At 45.3% G+C, this 22,366-nt stretch overlaps 6 protein-coding genes and 1 non-coding gene across 7 annotated transcripts in view; 2 read left to right on the top strand and 5 right to left on the bottom strand.

Moving 5' to 3' along the window:
* Positions 1-40, bottom strand: part of Pmar_PMAR026226 (hypothetical protein) — a gene marked incomplete at both ends in the record, with an annotated part of 169 nt that extends 129 nt beyond the window's left edge. Inside the window, one exon of the mRNA XM_002780777.1 lies at positions 1-40. This exon is cut by the window's left edge and continues 4 nt beyond it. Within this exon, the coding sequence (XP_002780823.1) occupies positions 1-40 (40 nt within the window).
* A 222-nt stretch (positions 41-262) lies between these two features.
* Positions 263-3,624, top strand: Pmar_PMAR026225 (hypothetical protein; the record flags this gene model as incomplete). The annotated part of the gene is made up of 13 exons (XM_002780776.1): positions 263-454; positions 1,574-1,639; positions 1,672-1,789; positions 1,834-1,960; positions 2,008-2,066; positions 2,112-2,245; positions 2,646-2,753; positions 2,799-2,874; positions 2,940-2,990; positions 3,035-3,124; positions 3,174-3,268; positions 3,316-3,480; positions 3,531-3,624. 13 exons carry the CDS (start codon positions 263-265, stop codon positions 3,603-3,605), a joined length of 1,356 nt encoding a protein of 451 aa, XP_002780822.1. The 3' UTR covers positions 3,606-3,624.
* A 565-nt stretch (positions 3,625-4,189) lies between these two features.
* Pmar_PMAR026224 (conserved hypothetical protein) lies at positions 4,190-7,122 on the bottom strand (the record flags this gene model as incomplete). The annotated part of the gene is made up of 17 exons (XM_002780775.1): positions 4,190-4,409; positions 4,452-4,608; positions 4,657-4,786; positions 4,831-4,896; positions 4,941-5,054; positions 5,100-5,258; positions 5,307-5,423; positions 5,465-5,617; positions 5,667-5,757; positions 5,814-5,953; positions 6,002-6,107; positions 6,159-6,248; positions 6,299-6,494; positions 6,535-6,647; positions 6,691-6,831; positions 6,882-6,996; positions 7,047-7,122. The coding sequence occupies 17 exons, from the start codon at positions 7,120-7,122 to the stop codon at positions 4,256-4,258; spliced, it is 2,118 nt and encodes a 705-aa protein (XP_002780821.1). The 3' UTR covers positions 4,190-4,255.
* A 2,322-nt stretch (positions 7,123-9,444) lies between these two features.
* Positions 9,445-9,731, top strand: Pmar_PMAR026223 (hypothetical protein; the record flags this gene model as incomplete). Its single annotated transcript, XM_002780774.1, has 3 exons — positions 9,445-9,485; positions 9,537-9,617; positions 9,662-9,731. The coding sequence occupies 3 exons, from the start codon at positions 9,445-9,447 to the stop codon at positions 9,729-9,731; spliced, it is 192 nt and encodes a 63-aa protein (XP_002780820.1).
* Positions 9,732-10,090: 359 nt separating this feature from the next.
* Positions 10,091-10,162, bottom strand: Pmar_PMAR026222. The gene has a single exon. It is a non-coding gene; the product is annotated as a tRNA-His (tRNA).
* Positions 10,163-15,669: 5,507 nt separating this feature from the next.
* On the bottom strand, positions 15,670-19,410 carry Pmar_PMAR026221 (autophagy 8i, putative; the record flags this gene model as incomplete). Its single annotated transcript, XM_002780773.1, has 7 exons — positions 15,670-15,714; positions 15,762-15,861; positions 16,799-16,848; positions 16,970-17,031; positions 18,375-18,418; positions 19,170-19,280; positions 19,331-19,410. The coding sequence occupies 7 exons, from the start codon at positions 19,408-19,410 to the stop codon at positions 15,670-15,672; spliced, it is 492 nt and encodes a 163-aa protein (XP_002780819.1).
* An 852-nt stretch (positions 19,411-20,262) lies between these two features.
* On the bottom strand, positions 20,263-21,171 carry Pmar_PMAR026220 (hypothetical protein; the record flags this gene model as incomplete). The annotated part of the gene is made up of 2 exons (XM_002780772.1): positions 20,263-20,898; positions 21,034-21,171. The coding sequence occupies 2 exons, from the start codon at positions 21,169-21,171 to the stop codon at positions 20,263-20,265; spliced, it is 774 nt and encodes a 257-aa protein (XP_002780818.1).
* Between the last annotated feature and the right edge of the window lie 1,195 nt (positions 21,172-22,366).

Below are 22,366 nucleotides of genomic sequence, written 5' to 3'. Positions count from 1 at the left end.
CTTGCGGCAGCAACACAGCTAGGCGACTGTGCCCAACCATGAGAGCAATGTCGGAGTAAAAACCATTCGTATATGGTGAGCCGAACTGGGGTGAGTTGGGGTGATGTGGTCGTATGTAGCATATCAGTGTGTCATTCATTAGTTATAACTATGTCGCATGGCAAACCTTTGTTACACTTTAGCAGAACAGTCGGATTTTTTTCCAATCGAGAGTTAATCCAAGGGATATTTCACGGTGTCTACCCACCAGTTGTTTCATTCAATGTCACAGCTTGACTTCCTCAAAGCATTACGCGAAGAGGAAGAGGATGGTGCCGAAGAAGATGGTCAGGGCCCAGCAGCCGGTGATGTATCGCCTCTAGAATCCGAGGGGGATCCTTCTGTTGAGACGACTGTGATGGATAAGACTGCTGATGCTGGCTCTAAAGGCTGGGGAGAGATGCTCGCGGCACAGGTAGTAGCAGTAGTAGTAGCCGTCTGTTGTATCCTGTTGTGGACTCGAAAGGGATCGGTGGAGGGTCGTGGTGGTAGTAGTAGTAGTAGTAGTAGTAGTAGTAGTAGTAGTAGTAGTAGTAGTAGTAGTAGTAGTAGTAGTAGTAGAAGTAGATGATTTTCGTACAGCTTGTAATCATATATCGTTGTCACGGGTGGGGCGGCTATGCCACTCCTAGATATACTCAAGGTTCATCCTTTATTCTGGATGGGGCGGCTATGCCATTCCAAGATATACTTAAGGATCATCATGGGGCGGTCATGCCACTACAAGATATACTTGAGCATCATCATGTACACCGGATGAGGTGGCTATACCAACTCGAAATATACCTAAATTAGCTCAGTTTTGCATCCACGCGAGCTTGAAAACCTACCGGCTCTGGTATGGCATATCGGCCCCGAACGGAATCACCCCTACTAACGTAATATCAGTGAGTTTTCGATGTGGGATGTTAGTCACTCTGTCCATGCCGAGGCAATTCCTATCTCGTACGTTTGTGAAGGTGATCGCACCGGGGCATATCGTGGAGCGGCATAGCTGCCCCGACCAAAGAAACAGATTGTACCGAGGCATATCTCGGAGTGGCATAGCTGCCCCGACCAAAGAAACAGATTGTACCGAGGCATATCTCGGAGTGGCATAGCTGCCCCGACGAAAGAAACAGATTGTACCGGGGCATATCTCGGAGTGGCATAGCTGCCCCGAACAAAGAAACAGATTGTACCGAGGCATATCTCGGAGTGGCATACCTGCCCCAACTTGAGAAATTGATATCACCAAGAGCCCAATCGGCCTTCAAAAAGGTGATCGTCGGCATGCAGGATTTTTGTGTGTTTGATTGAGGCGCCGATGGTATCGGGCTAACGTTATTGACACCTGGTGCTAATAGCAACATGGGTCGGTAACCTATAGTAACTTGCTATAGCTTACACTGTAAGTATTGCAGATAGGCACACTGAACCATTAATGTGTATGAGGGGTTGGAAGATATTGATTTGCCTATGATACAGCTATATTTGGAAATTTGGAAAAGTCTGTATCTGTAGTGTATATATGTTCACTCGAGTCCGATTCCAGCTAGCCATCTTCTCGGGCACGTCGCAATGGCCTGCTGTCGGACTGAGCTCCGCCCTTAGCTTTCTGGTAAGCCTAATGAGTCGTTGCTCCGTATTCAGGACGCCAGTAGCGAGTCTACAGGAGGTGGTGGTGGTTGGGGCGCCATACTTGGAGGCGGAGGAACCAAACGTAAAGCTGATGAAGCCTGGGCTGAACCCATGATGAAACCAGGAGATGGTATGATGGACGCTTTCGGTTACTTCTGATCCCTATTCGTTCAGAGGGTTCCACGGCAGAGTTTCCAGAAGCTGCCCATATAAAGATTCTCTTCTATGCGTCTGAGGGTATTGAGGTATCTGCGGAAGACGTTCATAACTATAAGACGTCACTGAAGACTACTGATAAAGGGTGAGAGAGGTCATTGCTGCGCCGGGAGATATCTCGGTGTATTTTAGGGCAATACCTGCAGAGGAAGCTTCAACTGGAGGTCCACCACGAGCGTTCGGACTTTCGGGTGAGGGTCGTATTGAATAACCTTTAGCGCATTGAAAATTCTTAGATGAGCATGGAGCGAATGAGGCCGTTGGAGTTGCTAGCATCCCTAAGGAAGAGTTCAAGGAGGTGCTGGACAAGCTGGTTTGGTCGATGGACACTGATACGGAACCGCTGTGGCGCAGGGCACATCCGAATGAGGTGGGTTACTATTATCACCCCTTCGCTACTATGTATTCTTGTTCCTATTATTATTGGACTCTCAGCGAAGTTGACCTTGAGTAGACTAGACAGAGACTTGAAAGGAAATCAATCCTGATAGGGCTCAGCCATCATCGAGGGGAGCGCAAGCGTTGGGGGTTCCTTCCACTGCTTCTCATATAGGCGCTCGGAGACTAGTGAATTCGTTTCGAAACGTTCGTAGTACTACTGCTGAACTACAGCCTTTCCAGGTCAATTTTTCGTAGAACTCTTGTCCGTATTTTAGTAATGTACTGGCTCAGTACTACTGAATGTGACTTTGGTGGATCCCTAGTTGTATCATTTGTCCTGTCACGATTATCATCTGTACCCTCTCCATGAACGCTTCATGATGTTTCAGTTGAGTGCCTACTTCAACTACGGTCTCAACGAGCAGCTTTTCCGAGAGTACATGCTGGACAAGCAGATCTGCCTACGGTTGGATCGAGCTAAGCGGAATAAGATAACTGTAATGGAAGGCACTGCGACTCGGGAAAAATTCGTTCCTCCGTAGGTTGGAACGTATCCTGCCCAAGGCAACCTCGGGATGAATCCTGCGCAGGGTGCAGGGCCAGGCCGGGGCGCACCTGGTGAGATAAGGGTTATTCGCGGGTGTTGCTGTATGCATTCGCAACATGATAAGATTGATCCTCAGGTGGACCCGGGCAGAGACATGTGAATCCTCGAGATATGGAGGACATGCCAGGTGAGAGTCTAGAGGTACTGCTTGCGTATAGGAGGGGTTTTTAGGTGCTGATGACCCTAAGCGATCATTGTACGTGTGCGGATTCCCAGCAGAATGGGGTGAACAAGAGCTCCACGATTTATTTGTCAAATTTGGTAACAGCGGAGCGAAGCGGATTCTCAATAGTTGAATGGTTCTGTTCAGGGCAATTGGAGAGTGTTGTTATTATGCCTAATAGAGTAGGACACTCGAGAGGTGCTGGCTTCGTGAATTATGATGATAACCTCCTCAGTCAACAGGTAGTGATCTTGTGGTGAAATGACGAAAGTATTACGAGTCTCTCTAGGTCGTCATGGCAATGAACGGCTACTGTGTGCCAGACAGACCTGACTGCACGCTTGCGGTTCGGTTTGCTAAGGCGAAGACTCAGCAGTTGCCGGCTGGAGCCCGAGAAAGAGACTCCCATCGTGGTGGTAGTTGGGGTAAAGGGAAAGGGAAGGGTGATAGTCATGTAAGTTTATCTTCTCATGATGCGATAAGATTTATTGTTACGCGTTTTAGTTCGGTAAAGGCAAAGGCAGAGGTAAAGGCTGGGAAGGACGAGGCAAAGGTGGAGGAGGCAGCTATTACCACTGAACTGTTACATTCCCTACATACCTTCGCACTTGTTGAGTTGTGCTAGTTGGATGGAAATAAGCAACGATGACAGAATCATTTGACGTAGACCGTGACAACCGAAAACACAGAGCTAGCTTGTTGACTTCCCCATATATTGCTGGTAGTGGGCTTTGCTGCTCTCACCCACATAGTGCTCAGCCGCATGCATTTGGAGCTACGGTCGGAGGCGGTGGAGTTCTATTGGGTATTCAAGCAAGTCGTTCGAACCCTTTGGCTCTACACTGACATTATGGGCAGTCAGAATTGCTATGGAAGAACGCGAGAGGCTTAAACCTGTGATCCTGACGGAGATAAGCTCAACCCAACTAGGTGCAGCTGTAACATGCAAGAACGCTAAGAAGTTTGAACCTGTGCTCCTGACGGAGATAAGCTCAACCCAACTAGGTGCAGCTGTAAAATGCAGTTCACCATTGAAGTCGGATAATTGACGTCTTCCAAGTGTAACGAAGTTTGGTCGGAGGTTTATCAAAGCGAAAGGCAACGGCGGAATTAGAACGCGAGACAGATCTCATGAGTGCATACGGTGGATATAATATAGCCAATAATGGTCATGGATAATGAACGAGGCAATAGTATGTAAACTGTGCTGAGACATTTCACTTTGTCGTCTAGGAGACCGGTGGATGAGGTCGCCAATACGAGTAATCAGTTCCACTGAAGCTTCGTTTGAGTCTACTATGGTAGGGTCTTCGATGCCTTAGGGTAGGGCCAGCACTGCGGGACCGATCCAAGCCAGCAAGCAAGTCTCGGTCGGCCGCCCGACTGAAGGGAAAGACTAATGAACGTCACTACAGGAGAGCTCACCCGCGATCAGCATGAGATTCAACTGACTTTGACCGGAAAATTTGATCATCCAGCAATGATATAGGAAGCTGTAGTTCATGCTTCTGCCGAGCCGCGCGCTTGGTGAGGTAGGGCGGAGAACCTGACGGTCGTTGGGCATCTTGGGGCTCCAGCGGGCCTGTCAAAGAAAGAGTGCATTGAGTCAACGGTTAAGGGCGGTTGTTACTAGGGTGATCATCTGGGGGTCTTCCCTTAGGGAGATCTGCTAGTGATAATAAGGCTGTATACTGCTGCTCGGAATTAACAAAACCTCGGCCATCACGAACGGGCTCCCATACACGTGACTCCGTGGGGCTCTGGGAGTCAATCGAGGGGAGGATTCATACCGTAAAATACTTACTTTTCCAGCAACATCGTCACTTTCATTAGGCGATGAGAGACTGTCCAGGATGTCCAGATTGACAACCTGTTGATGAACTATTTTTTTCCGAACGCTTTTAGCAACCTCACCTCAGCAATTGACTGATTTTCAGCGGCCTGGTCTCCTTGCTTTATGATAGCCTCCAAATTCGGGCATTCTGCGGCCCATTCTTTCCGAAGGTCTTCCAGTGTGCTCTGAGGGATCTGAATAAACTTCTGCCACAATGAATGAACGATAGAACTACCAACCTTAGCGTCTAGCAGTAATGCATGGCGAACGATAATCTCGGGATCGAGGCCGCGATAAACCAATGAAGATCTCGTTGCAACTCCTCCCCGAGGAACAGGAGGAGAAATGTCACACAAGGCAGTGCCCCAGCCGGAAGATCCCAGAGTGTACCTGTGTACCTGATACAGAAGAGATTAGGTTGGAAACCGTGACCAGAGTAGAAGCACTTGGAGGAGCTTCTTTTTCCTGGTAGTCGCCGGAGGGGAGAAAGCGTCACGAAATTCATCGTAGATGTCGTGACCACCCGCTGAGTTGGACGAGGTTCCTCCTATGTCGTTGAGAACCTAAATAACAGTGTGAGCGTGTTGATAACTATGATCCATACCCGATGTATTCCAGAGAAAGTCTTCTCCTTGAGGAACCTCTTAGAGGAAAGCGACATAATGGCGAGGGACAGTAGCAGCAAACTCCTCGGGAAGCCGAGATGCGGTGGTAGTGGCGGACTAGACGCGAATAAGTAATCCCAGAGCCTCAAGACCTGAGGAGCAGTCCAGTAGAAGGCAACTTGACCAGTTAAGAGAGCTTACAGTGGTGAGAGGTAAACTGTAAGCGAACAGTGTCATGAACCACTTCGTAGCGTACATATCTGTTACATCAATAATGATGCCCTCGGCTTCACTGACACTCCGGAAGTGACTGAGAAGACCTGTGGATGGTAGGGGAGTTAATCGTACTTGTTCAGATGGGGGAGCTGCGTTTCTAAAAGTCGAGTAAATGTGTATTTCAGTAAGGATAATAGTGCCTTATCAACGGTGAAGAGCGGAGCTAGATTGTGTCTGTGCATGAGCAGGCACAGTAGCCAGAAGGTATCATCCTGAAAGCATACAGAACATGTTCGGCTGAGTGCAGCTGAGAGTTGGACCTCTGAATGAGTCACTTGCAGTAACATACCGCTGACGAAGTTCATTCCTTGACAGTAGCCAACGTAGGAGTTACTTGCTGCGAAGGTGTAGATAACCCGACCGAGCCTGGAGGAGGGGGGGAGGTTATTGATAGTCGTCGGAGGAATTGAAGGTTACGCGTCCAGGTTGCTGTCCTTATTGAAATAGTCAGATCCAGGGAAGGTCCGGCGGAGATCTCGATGGAGTTCGGCAGCGATTGAGGGGTATCTGAGGTTCACACCTACAGGATTCAAAGTAGGTTCAATGGAGACCCTCACACAGCAAGTCTGGTGTGACTACTGGCCACACTCGGGCTAGGCTGTTGATCTGATGACTGCCGATTGTTCGATGGTGAATCTAGTCCCTCATCTGTTGCTGCTTTCTGACGGGCTGATTTCGAAGGGGGTGTATGCAGGAGCTTTCCCGAAGTCGGCTCCAAAGTGGAGGACCAGGCCACCTTATCGCCACGTAGACCTACTCAATACTAACAGAGGATGAATCTTAGCCGACTGACCAGTGCATAGCTTCTCGTAAGTCCCTGGTCTGAGTTGTTCTCGCCAACCCATCACAGCTCGCCAGCACAATGCGCGAAACCGAGGGGGGGCACCAATGCGAGCGAGCAGTGATCTGGGCCGCCCGCACTATTTCAAGCGCATTTAAGGGGACTGACCGGAAGCCGTTGGGATCTCCGTTGTAGGAATAGGTGAAGTCGCCATCTTTGAGAAGTTTGAACCATCGGGCTAGTCTTTCTTTGTCAGCACTTTCAGAAGTCGACAACGCTTGGATGAACTCTTGGACAGTCATTTCGTATCTAGCCTAATTCATCAAATTTCACTGTAGACAAATTTTACATCTACTCACAGAAATTGCCGTCTCTTTCTGCTATCCGCTTGACTGCCCTCGATGGCTGCTCGATCAGCACTTGGCGAGGGCCGGTGTGGGTCATCCTCCCCGGTGATTACGTGGATCGCTCGATCTGAAAGAGTTTAACTGCTCCCTGAATTGAAGTTCGTGTTGGGGTCATACCCTGTCTGATTTGATGGGGTGATTCTGTTGATGCGGCGGCGGTGTGGTACCGATATTTGGAAAAGCCACATCCCATAGACGATTAATTTGACAAGGAACGTAAATACGTAGTAATGTACTGCAATAAAGGTCCAACAGTAATCGATGATCACTCTTTCCACGAAGAACTATCCTCTCTAATCCTACTTGAACACCCCACGAGAGCCCCCACTATAGACGCTAAGCAGTGGTTAGCGTCTATAGTGAGGGACTCAGTGCTTAGTAAGCACGGAACCGACCCACTATCCGCCCGCCCAACACACACATACTGATCTTCAGACTCGGAGATTCAGAATTGACTCGTGCGCATGTAGCAAGTATTCACTAAGGGTGGCTTGAGCGGAAAGCTCGGTACGGGCATGCTAATGAGTGATACGATCAGATGTAGCATATCACTCGTTAATTGGCTACCGTATGACTACAGTCACAGTATGACTGTAGTCATACTATAATAGCCAGAGAGTATCGAATAACATTATCTACCACACATGAATATCCTCCTAGTCTGTGTCCTATGATGACCATCCTACCCATAATGGTGGCATCATCATGTATAACGTGCAAGGACACTATTGTCTTACTCTCCGGGTGGGGCGGGTATGCCACCGCAAGATACGCTTCGGTACAATAAATTTCTCCGGGTGGGGCAGCTATGCCACCGCAAGATACGCCCTGACACGATCAGTTTCTCCAGTTGGGGCGGCTATGCCACCTCAAGGTACGCTTCCCTACAATGAACTTCCTCCAGTTGGGGCGGCTATGCCACCTCAAGATACGCTTCGGTACAATGAATTTCTCCGAGTGGGGCGGCTATGCCACTCCAAGATACGCCTGCAATCGCGCAGGCTCATGAGATGGGAAGCTCCACACGACCGAACGAACACCAATTTCGACGAATCAATAAGTCAATATCGCTGTTATTTAGACTGAGTCCGCTCTTTTAGGGGCCGATATGCCACATCTCGGAACTGTTCAAAAGATACAAGTAGCTCAAGAGCGCCGGATTCCCCATCACTTGCGCTCACGAGTCGTGTCGGCTCTCGGCTGTGCAGCATAATTTAATGGCTATAACTGGTCAGATGCTACACCGATAAACATATCCGAACGCCTTCATGTCTAGTCAACTCACAAATTTACCGTAGTGAGAAAAAAATGAAAACCGTTGAGGAGCCGTAAGATTTTCAAGATGAACTATTGTCCCCCCAACTTCGCAGTTACTCAGCTTTGTCCAGCCAGCCGTCAAGTAGCGCTGATGGACGAAATAAATACTCCGCTGAAAGGTCTGCAGGATATATGCAAGGGTAAAGGACTCCAGTTACTGGAGTCCAGTAGCGGAGGGGAGGGGCTCAATGGGAATTACTGAGACGAGTCTTCTTTCTGATTGAATCCTTCTGAGAACAATGCTGGTACTATCCATGGTGCTACAAGCATTGTTTACAAGGAGATTGTATCACCATTCTATTCTACTGGTGATCTCCTGTTCGCCCTAGACGCACAAAATAGATTTTGGTAGTGTTCTAACAGTATTGGAGATACCTGCCATCGCCTGCCAGTACTAGTACATCTATCTCTAGATACGCGGTTCAGGAGATAACCGTTTACACAGAAAGGAACGGTGCCTCGATCTTTGCTTTCGCTGTAATGACTTTATAGTTGACCATCTCCGAGCCACTAGTCAGTCTTTGACAGTCATAGTGGCAGTGAGATTTCCCTAGCGGAGCTTCTCGGGGTTTGTCAATACCCCTCACACTTCTATATTATTCCCACTCAAAGCCGTGATATCCGGTCAGGGTTATTGGTCGTAAATATGTACTTTTATCCCGCTTGGTCGAGTATGATACCGCTCATGCTGAGGAGGGAGGTGCTCTTAACGCGGATGGAGCAAAGACACTTCTTCAAGGGCTCGCATGTGCTTCCTGTGGTTCGATGGGTTTAAGGTTCGTCTAGCGAGATCTTCACCACGACTAAGAAATCCGAGGGTACTTCTGTGTCTCAGAATACAACCAAGACAGTCATTTCTACTAGTGCCGCTTCCGACGCCGCTCGGGCAGGTCTCTCGGAAGAATATATCTGCATTGTCCGATTGTGCACTTACTCCTGTCTACGGGCGTAAGATGGTAAACTTCCGCTGTATTATCACTTATCATACACAGGGAATAGGCGCCGATTCCAATGCGACTTGCTAGTAGGATCACTTGTATTGCAGAGGACAGAGAAAACTGAGGAAGAACGGAGGCTGGAGCGGGCCAAACGGTAGTACTCCGGAAAGATATGCGTCGTGCCATGAGAGATTGGATACAACAGATTTGGTACGGAAACGGTTGAAGGTAAGAAACTAGAACGAGCACTTCGATTTGGTATGGTTAATGAAGAGAGCGAGCAAGCGAAAAGAAAGGCTCGGTGGGATTTCCATGTACAGTCACTTTTGATGGTGGCGGTGTTCCTATGTAGATCTGAGAGGTTTGGGAAGGACGCTAAAGGAACTGAGGATCTTGATGAGGAGACTGCGAGGAAGCTTGAGAGAGCTCAGAGGTGATAGTGCATAAACGGTGGCGAAGAGGAAGATGATTGTCCAGGTTCGGCTTGGTTACTGCCGACACTGAAGCTGAGAAGAAGCGAACGAGGAGTCTGCGATTTGGTACGTAAATTAATCATGAGTGGTAACCAACGCTCCCTTCAATGCTTCCAACGTGATCGATCTTGTATTGTTGCGTCGTGGTGAGAGCTGAGGAGGGGGGAATGATGACGTCGAGCTTGGTTTCCTCATGTGGGGAGGGACTATAACAAGACGGTTGAATTTGATGAGGTATCTTCCCCTCTGAAACCGAACTCGTTCCATGAACTGACAAGCTCTCCCTTGTACGGAGGTGTGGTGAAGCTATGAGCGTACTTGGTAGTCTCATCCCTAGATACCATGGCATTGTTCATGGTGAAGGTGTGATCTTCGTCATCAGGAGGGGCAGTGAGAGAAATATGAATATCTTCATTCACATTTGTAAGAGAAAAGTCACTACCCGGATTTGAACCGGGGTTGTCACGGCCACAACGTGACGTCCTAACCACTAGACGATAGCGACTTAATATTAAAGCGTTCAGGGGTGCTTCTACACACCCCGTATATTACTCACAGTTTATCGATGCTACTCCATCGCTCAGAGCAATATCCTTGCGGATCCCTAACTCTGTGCATGTGGGCAGAGACACCCCGACGAGAGACCCATCAGTTTAACGCCATCTAAACAAGCAACCGGTCGGACATCGGCAGCCTTCCCAGACATCGCGACTATACTAATATGCTTCGAATTTTCAATAATAACGCAATTTTCTCTTACATAGTGAAACAATATTTCAGTTCGTAGTCGTGGCATATTCTCATTGTGTGTTCGGATTCTTCTCGGCAGTTGTAACGAGCAACCCGGTGATTTACAGACTGTCACTCTCAGAGGAACTCGCAACCCAACAAAACTACTCGTGGAGACACTAATATCATTAGTAGTAGCTGCGCCTCAATACACAGGCGAGGAAAATAGTAACACTTCAAGTGAGGATAGGGTTTACTTTGGATAAAAGATATAAGCGCTGATCATCTTGAACACAATCATATACGTGCACTACTAGGAACAACAATAACAAGCTGCCGACTGGTTCGGTACATATCAATACTTGAATGGGTTGATTACGGGTAGAAATAGTAATAGTGTGCGACGCACAATGAGTGGGATTTACCACTTCCGGTGGGCTAGACACTTGTCACTAATACTCGATCGAACTCGAGATATTTCGGGCTCATCGAAGACGTCGTCAGAAACGTCAAAGTTTGTCAGTGGATCCGATACGGACTTCGGGAAGGGAGACGAAGTTGACTTCACGTAAAATGGTGGTGGTGGAGGTGTAATGAACTCCTGAATACAAAAATCTTCGCTGTGCGCACATAGGAGTATCTTTGGCACCTCTGGCGGGCTATAATAGTATCCTCCAGATATTTCAGGAGGTGGTAGAGGCACTCCTACTCTTGGAAGCACCACAGGGCCGGGACGGACTGGGGAGTATCTACAGACGATAGACGAGTTGAAATATGCACATGCTGAACTGCACTTGATGACGACAATTGCAGAATTTCTGAGGAAATTTGGGAAAATTCTTGTTCGTTCCTGTCTTCCTTCACCCCAAACCACATGTGGGTTTTCATGATGTAGTGAAGAAACTCCTGAGCCCAGCTGGAGAATCCAAATTCATATTCCAACACTACTTAGTAGTGTTGGAATATGCGTTTGAATGATGGTGAAAAAGTAGTGACTGCTTTTACACCATCATCGACAACGATGACGAGGAGATAGATAATAAAAAACCAGAGTTTGAATCAATCACTTCAAGAGCTACCCTTTTCAATTTCGACAAATTCACTATGGGATACCAAACCCCTCTCAGTTGTTGTCAGTCGACTCCCATTCATATCATATTGATGCCACCGAAAAATGACTTCCAGACACTCCAAATGCAAAAGTCATCTCGAAAACTACAAATGCAAGCCAAAAGCGGCTGCAGTTTTCAGAGGCTATATTTCTATCACTGCGAGGATTAACTTGTTGAAAATCAGGTTTGAATCCTCAGTAGTAGAAATGGAATTGGATTTTTGGACGACAGCCCAAATTGATAAGGAACACACTAAGGCTCAAATGGGCTTTTTTCGGCATAGTACGGCGATTGTTACAAGTTGCTCAAGGAACTGGCACGGTTTACCAAATATCTATGAAGCGGTTATGAGTATCATCTACTTCCTCTTCAAAAACTATCCACTGTGTGATTGGCTATCGATTGCTTCAATTTCAGAGAGGCGCTGTCCTAGTCGAAAAAAAATCGGATTTGCTCAGGAGAATGGCAAGCTCCTTATGATTCAGCACATGCACTGTCCCGACTTACACACTGCGCCTTTCCGAACGGGAACTTGGACTCGGTGTTAGAACCTACACATCAAATATGTGAATTTACGAGGATAAGAGAAGTGCACGTACAGGAGCATATGAAGAACGTGAAGTAACGACAAAGCCGGGAGGCGTCGCTCCGCTGTACTCACTGGCTGGGTAGTATGAATAATCGCCGTGAACGGGCACCATACGACGCTGGTTGTCTCTGAAGACCGTACGAGATGCAAGTAATGTTCGCGATTGATGAGCTCATGCTTCCCAAATGTACATATGATGAAACACTGCATAGATATAAACCATATATTGACGTCTATCACTTTATATTATGAGAAAATTAAGAGCAGCTATACTCCTATTTTTTCTGCTACTTATCCATCTGATCAACGCTTGACTGATGAGAACAGGGATACTACGAGTAAATCAAAAGGGAAGTAAGAAAAAAGTGAAAACTGTACCGTTTCTGGCGGTCGTGATACTCCAATGCTGTTTTTCACGGAGCTTTACACTCCAACGCTTCCACGAAATTCAAAATTTTGTTCGAAATTTTGTTCATTCTTTGAATCAGCCTCAATTTTGCTCTACGTCTTGCCACCTATACCTACATCGCGCGCTGTCTCCTCCTTTTCTGAAGATCATAAAGCTGCGTCAACGGGGCGACATCAGTAGCCGTAGCTATACTACTCACCGACCTTTTAGTGGACGATAGACTTCTTTGAGAATTTGCTACTCTATTCGCCATGGAATTGAAATAACACCTTCCAAGAAACTAGGAAATATCGCCCAAGCCGCGCCATGTGGAACATCTATACGATTCATATCTATAATAGGGTTTTATTTTTCTCCCATAAACCACTCCTCCTTCAACAAGGCGGACAAGCGAGAGTATAGGAGTATAGCCGCGGACCATGCAATAGAAGCAGACCTGATATATGTATAAAAAACAGACAAACACTCCTCACTCGAAATGGCTAATTATATAGTTCATTCGATCCCCCTGTACCATACACCGTATTTTAACGATCGAAGAATCGAAATTGTCGCAAGTCGCTGAGAAACCCTCCCATTTCCTTCGCCACAGAATCCTTCTAAAATCGCCAAAAAAATCCACGATTTTTTCCACTTTTTTCTGCATGGAATTTCTTAACGACCCCACAGAGTTAACTCAACATTCAAGCATAAGAGACAACTTATACATGATGCCATGAGGTGGAGCTATCGCGCTCGCCCCGGAGGTAGTTGTATTTCGATGCCTCTGAAGAGCAGAGTGGGAGAATATGCATATGTTCAATTATATATGTTGGTGACAAAACGAAAATTCTGAGAAAACTTGGGAAAAATTCTCATTAATTTCTGTACATTTTTCCCGAATTTGTATGTAAACGGCTACTATAATTAGTGAGGAAACGGAAATTCTGAGAAAACTTCGGGAAAATTTTCTCATTGATTCCTCCACATTTTCACCCGAGTTTATATGTAAACTTCTACTATAGTTAGTGAAGGGAACTCCTGAGCTCAGCTGAAGAAAGCGAACATATATAGTCCAATACTACTGAAGATATTACAAATATCGACATATTTTGAGTCTTACCAACCAAATTAGAACATCCCCTCATTTTACTTGGCAACTCTGTTGTTGATTTCGTCGAGGCGAACAGCCCTCTGGATCGGTGCTCGACACTGTGGGCAATACGGATGGTCTGAAGCATAGCATACAAGTACTATGCTAAATCATCTACCGGAAGCTCGATGCGGCCAACCAAACTCCCAGTGTATACTTATTATAAATAATACATTCATCATGCTGAGAGATTATATAGCCAGAAATTAAATTTAATGCATTTGCATGAAAAAACAACATACATAGTGGATAGTATGAAGGGACCGACCTGACCGTTTTATAGCGGTGATACAGCTGATACACATCCCACCGTGAGCACAAGGGAGGACGACAGAGTTACCAGGAGCATCCTGAAACACGTAAGATATACAGAGAAGTAATAGCCTAATGGAAGCGCGCCGCTTTACAAACCATTGTGATCCAGGTTCGAATCCCAGTAACGGCTTGCACGTCCCGCTGTTTCCCAATTGTTTGAGAAAAGGCAAAAAGGAAGGGAGACAATCGGAAATCGGTAAAGTACTATATACCAAAATATACTCTGTCACGGTGATTCACCCCCCCTCATCTCGAAATAGGCCGCAGGATCGAATCCCACAGTCCACATTTCTACATGCAAAAAAAATATAACAGATTTTCAAACCTCATTTCAAAGGGTGTTATCTCAATCAACTTGAATGCCCACTAGATTGACGTCTACCATGCATATAGTGCAGACCGGTACTTCCTCTTCTTCCTCTGCTTGGGTGTCCACACTGGACCTTCGACCCACCACGATCGGTGTTATTGGTATCACCTCAGACATGGGGGGTATTGACATGTGTTTACGGACGGTTTTACCCGGGTTAAATCATCACGGTGTTCATGTTCATTGTCAACCCTATAGAATGTATCATTCACACGAATGAAATCGTATTCCATCAAAGGTCTCCCCTGATCATCCGGTTCAGATGCCACCTGCAGGGATCGAACCTGCGCCCTTCCCCATGATAGCCTACCCATGGTAACGGATTCGGCCGTCCGCATCCAAAACACGTGAAGCCTACTACTGCTGAGCCCCGCCCAGGAACGTATTGCTCTCTTCCACAAGAATCGCAACTCGCGACTACTAACGTCCCCTCAGAATTTCCCTAAATCGACAAACCACCGAAGCATCACCACTCAGTGCGGAGCGAAAATATGCACATGTTCAACCCCATCTTATGAGGAGTTCGCAGAAAACCGTCGTTGGTTTTCGCATACTTCCACCCCGAGGCGTGAGGAAACCCCCTAGCTCAGTTGAGAAAATCAAACATATATTCCCACACAGTTATCACTACTACCATATGAATATCCCTTTGCCATGCAGCGCGCCCTATGCGAAATAGTGTGTAAAAACAGGCAGTAGAAACGATGACCGCTGCAAGCAACACTAAAACTGATGATACCGTAACTTCCGCATATCTCGACTCAGCTGGAAGAGTAGGAACTGGTGTCGATAAGGCCGATATCGTCGCGTGTGAAAAATGATGATGGAAAAAGACTGCAGGTTCATACAGTGTGGGGGGAGATATGCACATGGTCAACTATATGTGTTGGTGACAATGTAAAATTCTGAGGTAATTTTGGTAAATTCTCATTGGTTTTTGTACATTTTTACCTGAATTCTTATGTGAACTTCTATAATTAGAAATTACCAGCTGAAAAAAACAAACATAGATCCAAATACTGAACCAACTACCCTATACCAACCTGATCACTTTCTAAAAGAAGTCCCATTGACGCAATGCTGTAGGCTACGACATACCCAGTCGGAACACGACCGTATGAATGCCTCAACTACCGACTAGAATACCCCTTGAAACACTACTCTCCATACATCGTCAATGTACACTAGTATGAAAGTTTCGGCTTTCTACCGCTACCGTCAACAGAGAACCTACCACAACACCGTGTTAAACATGCGAACTGGGTCATCGACGAGGACCCAGGTTCGATTCCCAGCAGAGGCATTTAAAACCCAAACCAGAACCTCCTCAGAAACATTGTCGAAGTGCACATGACCTCATTCCCCAAGTGGATAGTGTCTCCTGAGCTTGTCCAACTTGGCCTACTATACAACAAAATACCCACTGTGTTAACAACTATCAACTCCACCTGATGCTTGGTCGCAGCTAACTCCCGTGCTTTTTCTATACGTTCCTTCAAAGAGACTTTCTCTCTATCACCCGCGAAATATTGAACCTCTGTCATAAACCTGACCGACACCAACAATAACATAATCATCTACTTAAAGAGTTCACACATAGTTACGGTCATCGGTGATAGTCAACAATGCGGTATACCGACTATATAATTTCTCTCACAACCAGATGTGGAAGCTCAAGATCGTTCTACACCTTTCATTGGTCGAAATTTGAACTTGCGTTTCCGAATTCATAAATTTCATTTACGAATTAGAACTTTCATTTCGAATTTGAACTTTCATTTCGTGAAAAACTCCTTTCACTCGTCGAAAATCAAATTTCATGTATCTGATTTGTTCTTTCGCTTGTTGAACTTGAGATTGAAAAGATCTACAAAACTACTACTCGCATACGTGGACGACCGAAAATTTGACACAACATAGAGAGGTGATGAATCAACTTTCTAATCGCTGACTTTAACGTTATTGATAATATTGGAGTTTCACCCGTGATGTGAAAATCGAGTTTTTCACAGAGTATTACGCTACTTCATATGAAACTCCAATAAGTAACAGAACTTAATTTTATATATGGACTAAGGGCAGTATATACTACCAATACTGATTTTGATAACAAACATTGTATTACCATGAAAAGATAATATGTTTATAATTATTGGAGTTTCACGACCCGTTTTACGTGAAGTGGCGTGATACTCTGTGAAAAACCCGATATCCTCCGTATGCAGTAGTCATAAAATATGTTTTTCACTAGTGCTTTTTTCATATCACTAGGGTGAAACTCCATTCTATCACCGAGCAAGTGCAGTATTCAACACAATTGGCTGTCCCATTTGCGCTCTCCCATTATCCAGCTGTCCCACTACTAAGCTAAGCTGTGATTTTTCTGCTAATACCTCCAAAACTCCTACATAATACGGACATCTTCTGTGTTGAGCTGTGTTCCACAAGTCCACAGAACCTCCCCAAAACCAGCTCATCTTATTACCATCGTCTCCAGTTCTCCAGATCTGCTTGTTCTAGTATATACGGATCGATCTGACAAGACGTACAAATTCTCTGTACGGCTAGGCCACTCCGAACTACACCTAGTGCAGCAACAGAGCTTATGAGGTCAAGTACAGAGCTCAGCAGAGAAGAAAACCACTATTCCCACTACTTTCTGAGAGCGAAGAAAGTTAGCAGTAGCCTTTCTGGTCCAATCCTCAGGGTTGCTACCATCTACCCATTTTTGCCACCACGATGTGAAAGTCCGAATTGAGTAACCCTGAGCCGGCGGGTTGCAAACCCTCCTGTTATTGTTAGTAGTACGTGTACTCCAGGGACAGCTCTGTGCAATAAGCCCGTATTGATGGAGCTCCGATATAGTCCGGGTCGAATCCTCATAAAAATAGTTAAAACAGAACAACTATTGGGTGATGACATTCATCACGATTTCATTGGAGTTTCACCACCCTAGTGATATGAAAAACACTAGTGAAAAAGATATTTCACGACTACTGCGTAGTGTGAATATCGTGTTTTTCACCGAGTTTTACACCAGTTCACGTGAAACGAGTCGTGAAACTCCATCAAGTTAACAAGGCAGGCCAAAACTTCCAAACCGTCGAATGAAAATTATGAAGTGTTTCTACTAAATTGTAATCAAGATTCGATCCGTCTAAAAAGGATTGAATTTTTCACAGAAAACAGTCGCTATACGAGATGGCTTAGTTGAAGAGATCAGACAACACAAGAAGTGATATTCTCTCTATAGGGCACATTGCTACCTATTGTTATCATCATCACTGTTAATTTTATAATGAAATTAGCATATATTACTACAGTATAGTAATGTTATTGACTTTGGATAGTCTCGCTCTATCATGCTGCTGTACATGATACAAGGGCTTCTGACAACTACGATGGTTCGGTGGTGATAAAACTACAGCGATGGTCCTCGCATATATCTCCTGAATGGTTAAGGAATCATAACCAAGTAACGAGCTTGTTTGATATTGAGTTCCCATTTAGTGTACTACAACCAAACCATTATTCGTTCACATTAATAGTATCTAGACGCCGCATGGGTGATAATAACATTGAAAAATAAACCAGCAATAAAAGGTCGATGCCCCATCGAAGAATCGAACCCGGGTCGGCAGGTGGATATAACATCACCCACCCCATCACAGCAATTATTCCTTATTATATCAAGGCTCCCTCCCATACCACTAAGAACTGACAACTATTTCACAGTCTTAGACCTAGACTTCAGCAATTTCAACAACATGCAATGTAAAACAACATCCTAAAAGCATTATGGGTAAATGTAGTCATACCACTCCTCCGCTGCTTCACACAGCCCTGCCCCCTAAAGTATTCTCAGCTGAATATGTGAGATAGAGAAAGCCATCCTCATCCTTATGAGCATCGTACAACTCCGACATCATCGAACCTAATTTCATTATTTCGAACACGGCGGCTCTTCTGAAATCGATCGGATTCACCCGTCCGTGGCGTTCTATTCTTAACAAATAAATAGATGGTTTGCTCAGCAGAGATTCCCTGAATTCCCCGTTCACTGCCATTCTCAACAGCTTGTGTGATGTGCTTGTGTACTATATACCTGAAAAATCATCAAGGCAATCGACTTGGATGAACTGAGGTCGAGGACTGAGTTTTAAAACAATACTTACTGAACAACTTACGGGAAATTTTTAAATTCTAAGAAGGTTTTTATATTTTTAAGAAATCTTATCGGTGGTTAAAGCGACCAATCAGTATGGGAATATATGTCTGGTTTCCTCAACTGAGCTCGTAGGTTTCCTCACCATAATATGAAAAATCACACGATTTTTGGTATAGGTATACAAAAATCAACGATAGTTGTTCAAAATTTCCGTATTCCTAGCACCACATGTAGTTGACCATGCGCATATATTCCCACACTAGACCAATTTAGTGGGTGAAGAAATCACATTCACGGAGAGGAGAATCAATTTCGGACGGCAGTTTCGACGATGCAGATTTACACTGTGTTGTCCCACGATCCGCTTATGAGAAGTAGCGTAATGCCGCCGCAAGGCATTCAGTGCCAACATCAACAGTGTATGCAGGGTGCAAGTGTCGTGAACGACACGAAAACATACTGTATGTCTTATGAAGAGATATCAACCATTCCTGGTGCTGCTGGTCTTTGTCCGTGATAACAGTCGCACAAGGGGAAAGAGAGAGATGGATAGATGTGTCGACTATTCAGGAGTTATCGTGTGCAATGGAGTTCCGGTTATTACCCCTTAGCTGTGGTTTTCACAATCAATGACAATTTAACAGTGTACGCACATGTCGCACGAAAGAAGCCAATTTTCGTAGCTTACTTGAACTCCCCACACAGCATAGTTCCCGGGACAAGGAATTTCTTTTTCTCGATCTCAGGAAGGTCTGAACGCTCAGCCTTCTCCACTATCACAGGTACTCTGTCGGGATACCTGAGGTGGTGAGAAAATCTTCCGAGTGCGCAAAGATTCTGCCTTCTCACTTCTGTAGTATGCGTCGGGCCTCGGCTAGCCTCCGATCAAAAGGGATGGAATCTTGCATGGGGGTGGAGTTAGACGGCATTGCGAGAGTTCAACTAGAGGGGAGTGGAAGAGGAGATCGATATTACCGCGCGCCATTAAATTAAGCGTTCGCCCACGACAAGTCGTGTACGGGACGACTTAGAGTAGAACTAGAAAAAATCAGTAGTGGTCTTGAAGTAGATGTACTTCTTGGTGGTTCAGTCGCGTCGTTAGACGGAGGTGTAGAGGGAGTTAAACCTGTTGAATCATGAGGAAATGCACAGCGATCACGGTTAGACAATTTCATTCCAGATCTAAGTAACATCCCGTGTAGCTTGTAACACGATCAGGTGAGGCAATAGAGATTACGATGCGATACTAGTGAGGACTGGTTAACTCAAGTAGAACTAGAGTTAGGATGAGGTAGCAGATCACACAATCAGTCACTGGACTCAGTCCAGTCTAACAATTACCAACTAGAATACTAACTTCCTAGCTTACTAGCTACTAGCTTACAGAAAACCAGAGACGGGATCTAACCGTTTCTAGTATCCAAAACCGTTAGATAGATGCATCCGAGCGAGAATAATAATATTATAGTTCAACAATAGAATACGAGGCGAGCGAGATCTTTGTCGCGCTGCCACGATGGGACAGCACATACCCCGCAAATGAATACTAAATACTTCTAGTAGATTCATTTAACACATTAGAATATCTTAATTAACTAACAAGATAGACTAGAAGGTTGTTCGAATAGCAATATCTAAAAGCATAATCTAATATGCTAAATCAAATAAAATAGATACTTAATCATCATAGATACTTAATCATCATAGATACTTAATCATCATAGATACTTACTTATCATAGATACTTACTTATCCCTATAGATACTTATCCCCATAGATACTTAGGCATCATAATACTTCTCCGTAGATACTTCTAGAATATGTAGAATGTCGGGATTAGACTCGTTTATACGAACCAAGTCTAGAGCCCACGCATTGGAAGTGATGACACCATGAATCGCTGCTCCAATGCGATTTCCTAGGGCCATATAATCTCTAGAACTAGGGTCCAATGCCAATAGATCACATATAGAGTGATTATCGTCGATCTTATGGAATATACAGGGTAGTAGACTGTTCTTGATCATAGCCGACATGCGTAGACAGGAGTAGAATAAGGTATCCCCTAGAGGCCTAACTCGTATGGTGGCTATAGACATAGGATGCCTCTTGAGTAGAGGCTCCGACATAATAGATTCTAAGTCACGATAGACGAACCCGAGTAGACCAACCACAGCGGTTAAGCGCAGAAACTCGGCAATCGTAGATATAGAATTGTCAGCCTCCTGCTCGTAGACAACGTCAGTGTAGTTGGCTAGATCAGTATATTTAGATAGATCTACTTGAGTTGGATCTAGATAACCACTGCCGATGAACTGTCTTAGATGATAGGGGATAGATAACCATAGGACCTTATTGACGGATAGACTATCCATAAGTTCCACTTCAAATAGAGCCGTCTCATAGTCATTATAGATCTTAGGTGAAATTACAGGTAGATAAGGTAGATGATGTAGCGATAGTTCTCTCAACCCAGGACCTCCTTGAACTGCACATAGACGTCTGAAGAGTAGACTTCCTACGCTTAGAAAACTGTCATCAGCCTAATAGACCTTCAGGTCGGGTAGAGAATCAACATTGAAAGCTAGAGTTTTGGGATTCTTATCCCAGACCTTAACTCTAGTTTCAGTTAGAACCTTATCCTCAGCATCCCCTAGGGGATAATATAGATCCTTCTGTAGGGTAGACATGATAGAGTTGACACCTAGAACTATAGAGACTAAAAGAGACTTAGACAACTGTGGATCTTGGATCACAGCTTATTTATCCAATGAACGGAGTGGTGGACAAATAGCTAAAAATAGATCGTAATGGCGAGCGAAATGTACAAGCATACCATGGACGGGTATTGTGTCATAAAGAGCGCATGACTCGCGCTTAGATGAAATAGACAATGCTCAAATCACAATATGAATGTGATAGTGCATATCTTAATTGGAAAATAGAGTCGTGAATACATGCTCTACCGCATACAAGACTGATACATATATAGACGAGATGGTTATGATCACTATAACTGAGTGAAACCGATAAGCATGTAGACATGGATAGACTCTATTAATTAGACCCTATATGGGTGAGCAGATTGGTGACCTTCTCAAGTAATGATCGTGTAAGGGGTCTTGAAGAGGAAGTCACGAAGATTAGTTCGTTCCTTTGAACCTCGTGAATGACATCGTCGTCCAAGGTAGACAACTCACCAGCACCACCAGGTTGAAGACGAAGAGGACGTATGACAACCGTGTCAGAGTCGTTAGCGTCTTCAACAACAGAAGCAAGCCCTTGATAGGTAGGAGCCGTAGAGATCACCAACCAACCTTGTCGTAGATGAACATCACTACGAACAGAGACACCGAATCTCAGAGTAGGATTTATACGTCCCCCTGGTGTGGATGATGTAACATCAGTGAGTAGAACTTACGGCTCTGGAAGGTGTTGAACTGGTCCCTCCACTATCTAGAACTTCTGGTGGCTGCACCGAACTAGAGGCTTCGACTGCTGCTGAATCCTGACAATCGATAGAACCGGCCGAACCATTAGACCTCGGAGACAGTGGGAGTTCTTCACTATGCGGAAGTGGTGGACAATCTTCCCGAATGAGGTCATTAGAGCTAGATGAAAACTTACCAGCAACTAGCTGTTTGGCTCGGCGTAGGGTGATTTTAGACTGATCAGTGCCATCAGTACTAGCAGGCATGGTCACAAAGTCACCGTTGGTATCCTGATAGACTCTAGTACCTTTTTCATAGTGGTCATAGATGAGAGATTGTAAGGCTCTAGCCGGTACCAAGTTCTTGAGAGAAACATAGACCAGCTTAGAATACTCCGGACCATTCTCTATAGAGTTACCGTCGTCCGAAACACGTAGTTTCCCACCGTAATCAT

Source organism: Perkinsus marinus (assembly GCF_000006405.1).
Source record: "Perkinsus marinus ATCC 50983 genomic scaffold scf_1104296944112, whole genome shotgun sequence".
In the NCBI taxonomy this organism is placed as follows: domain Eukaryota; phylum Perkinsozoa; order Perkinsida; family Perkinsidae; genus Perkinsus; species Perkinsus marinus.
This window is presented reverse-complemented; position numbering and strand designations above follow the sequence as displayed.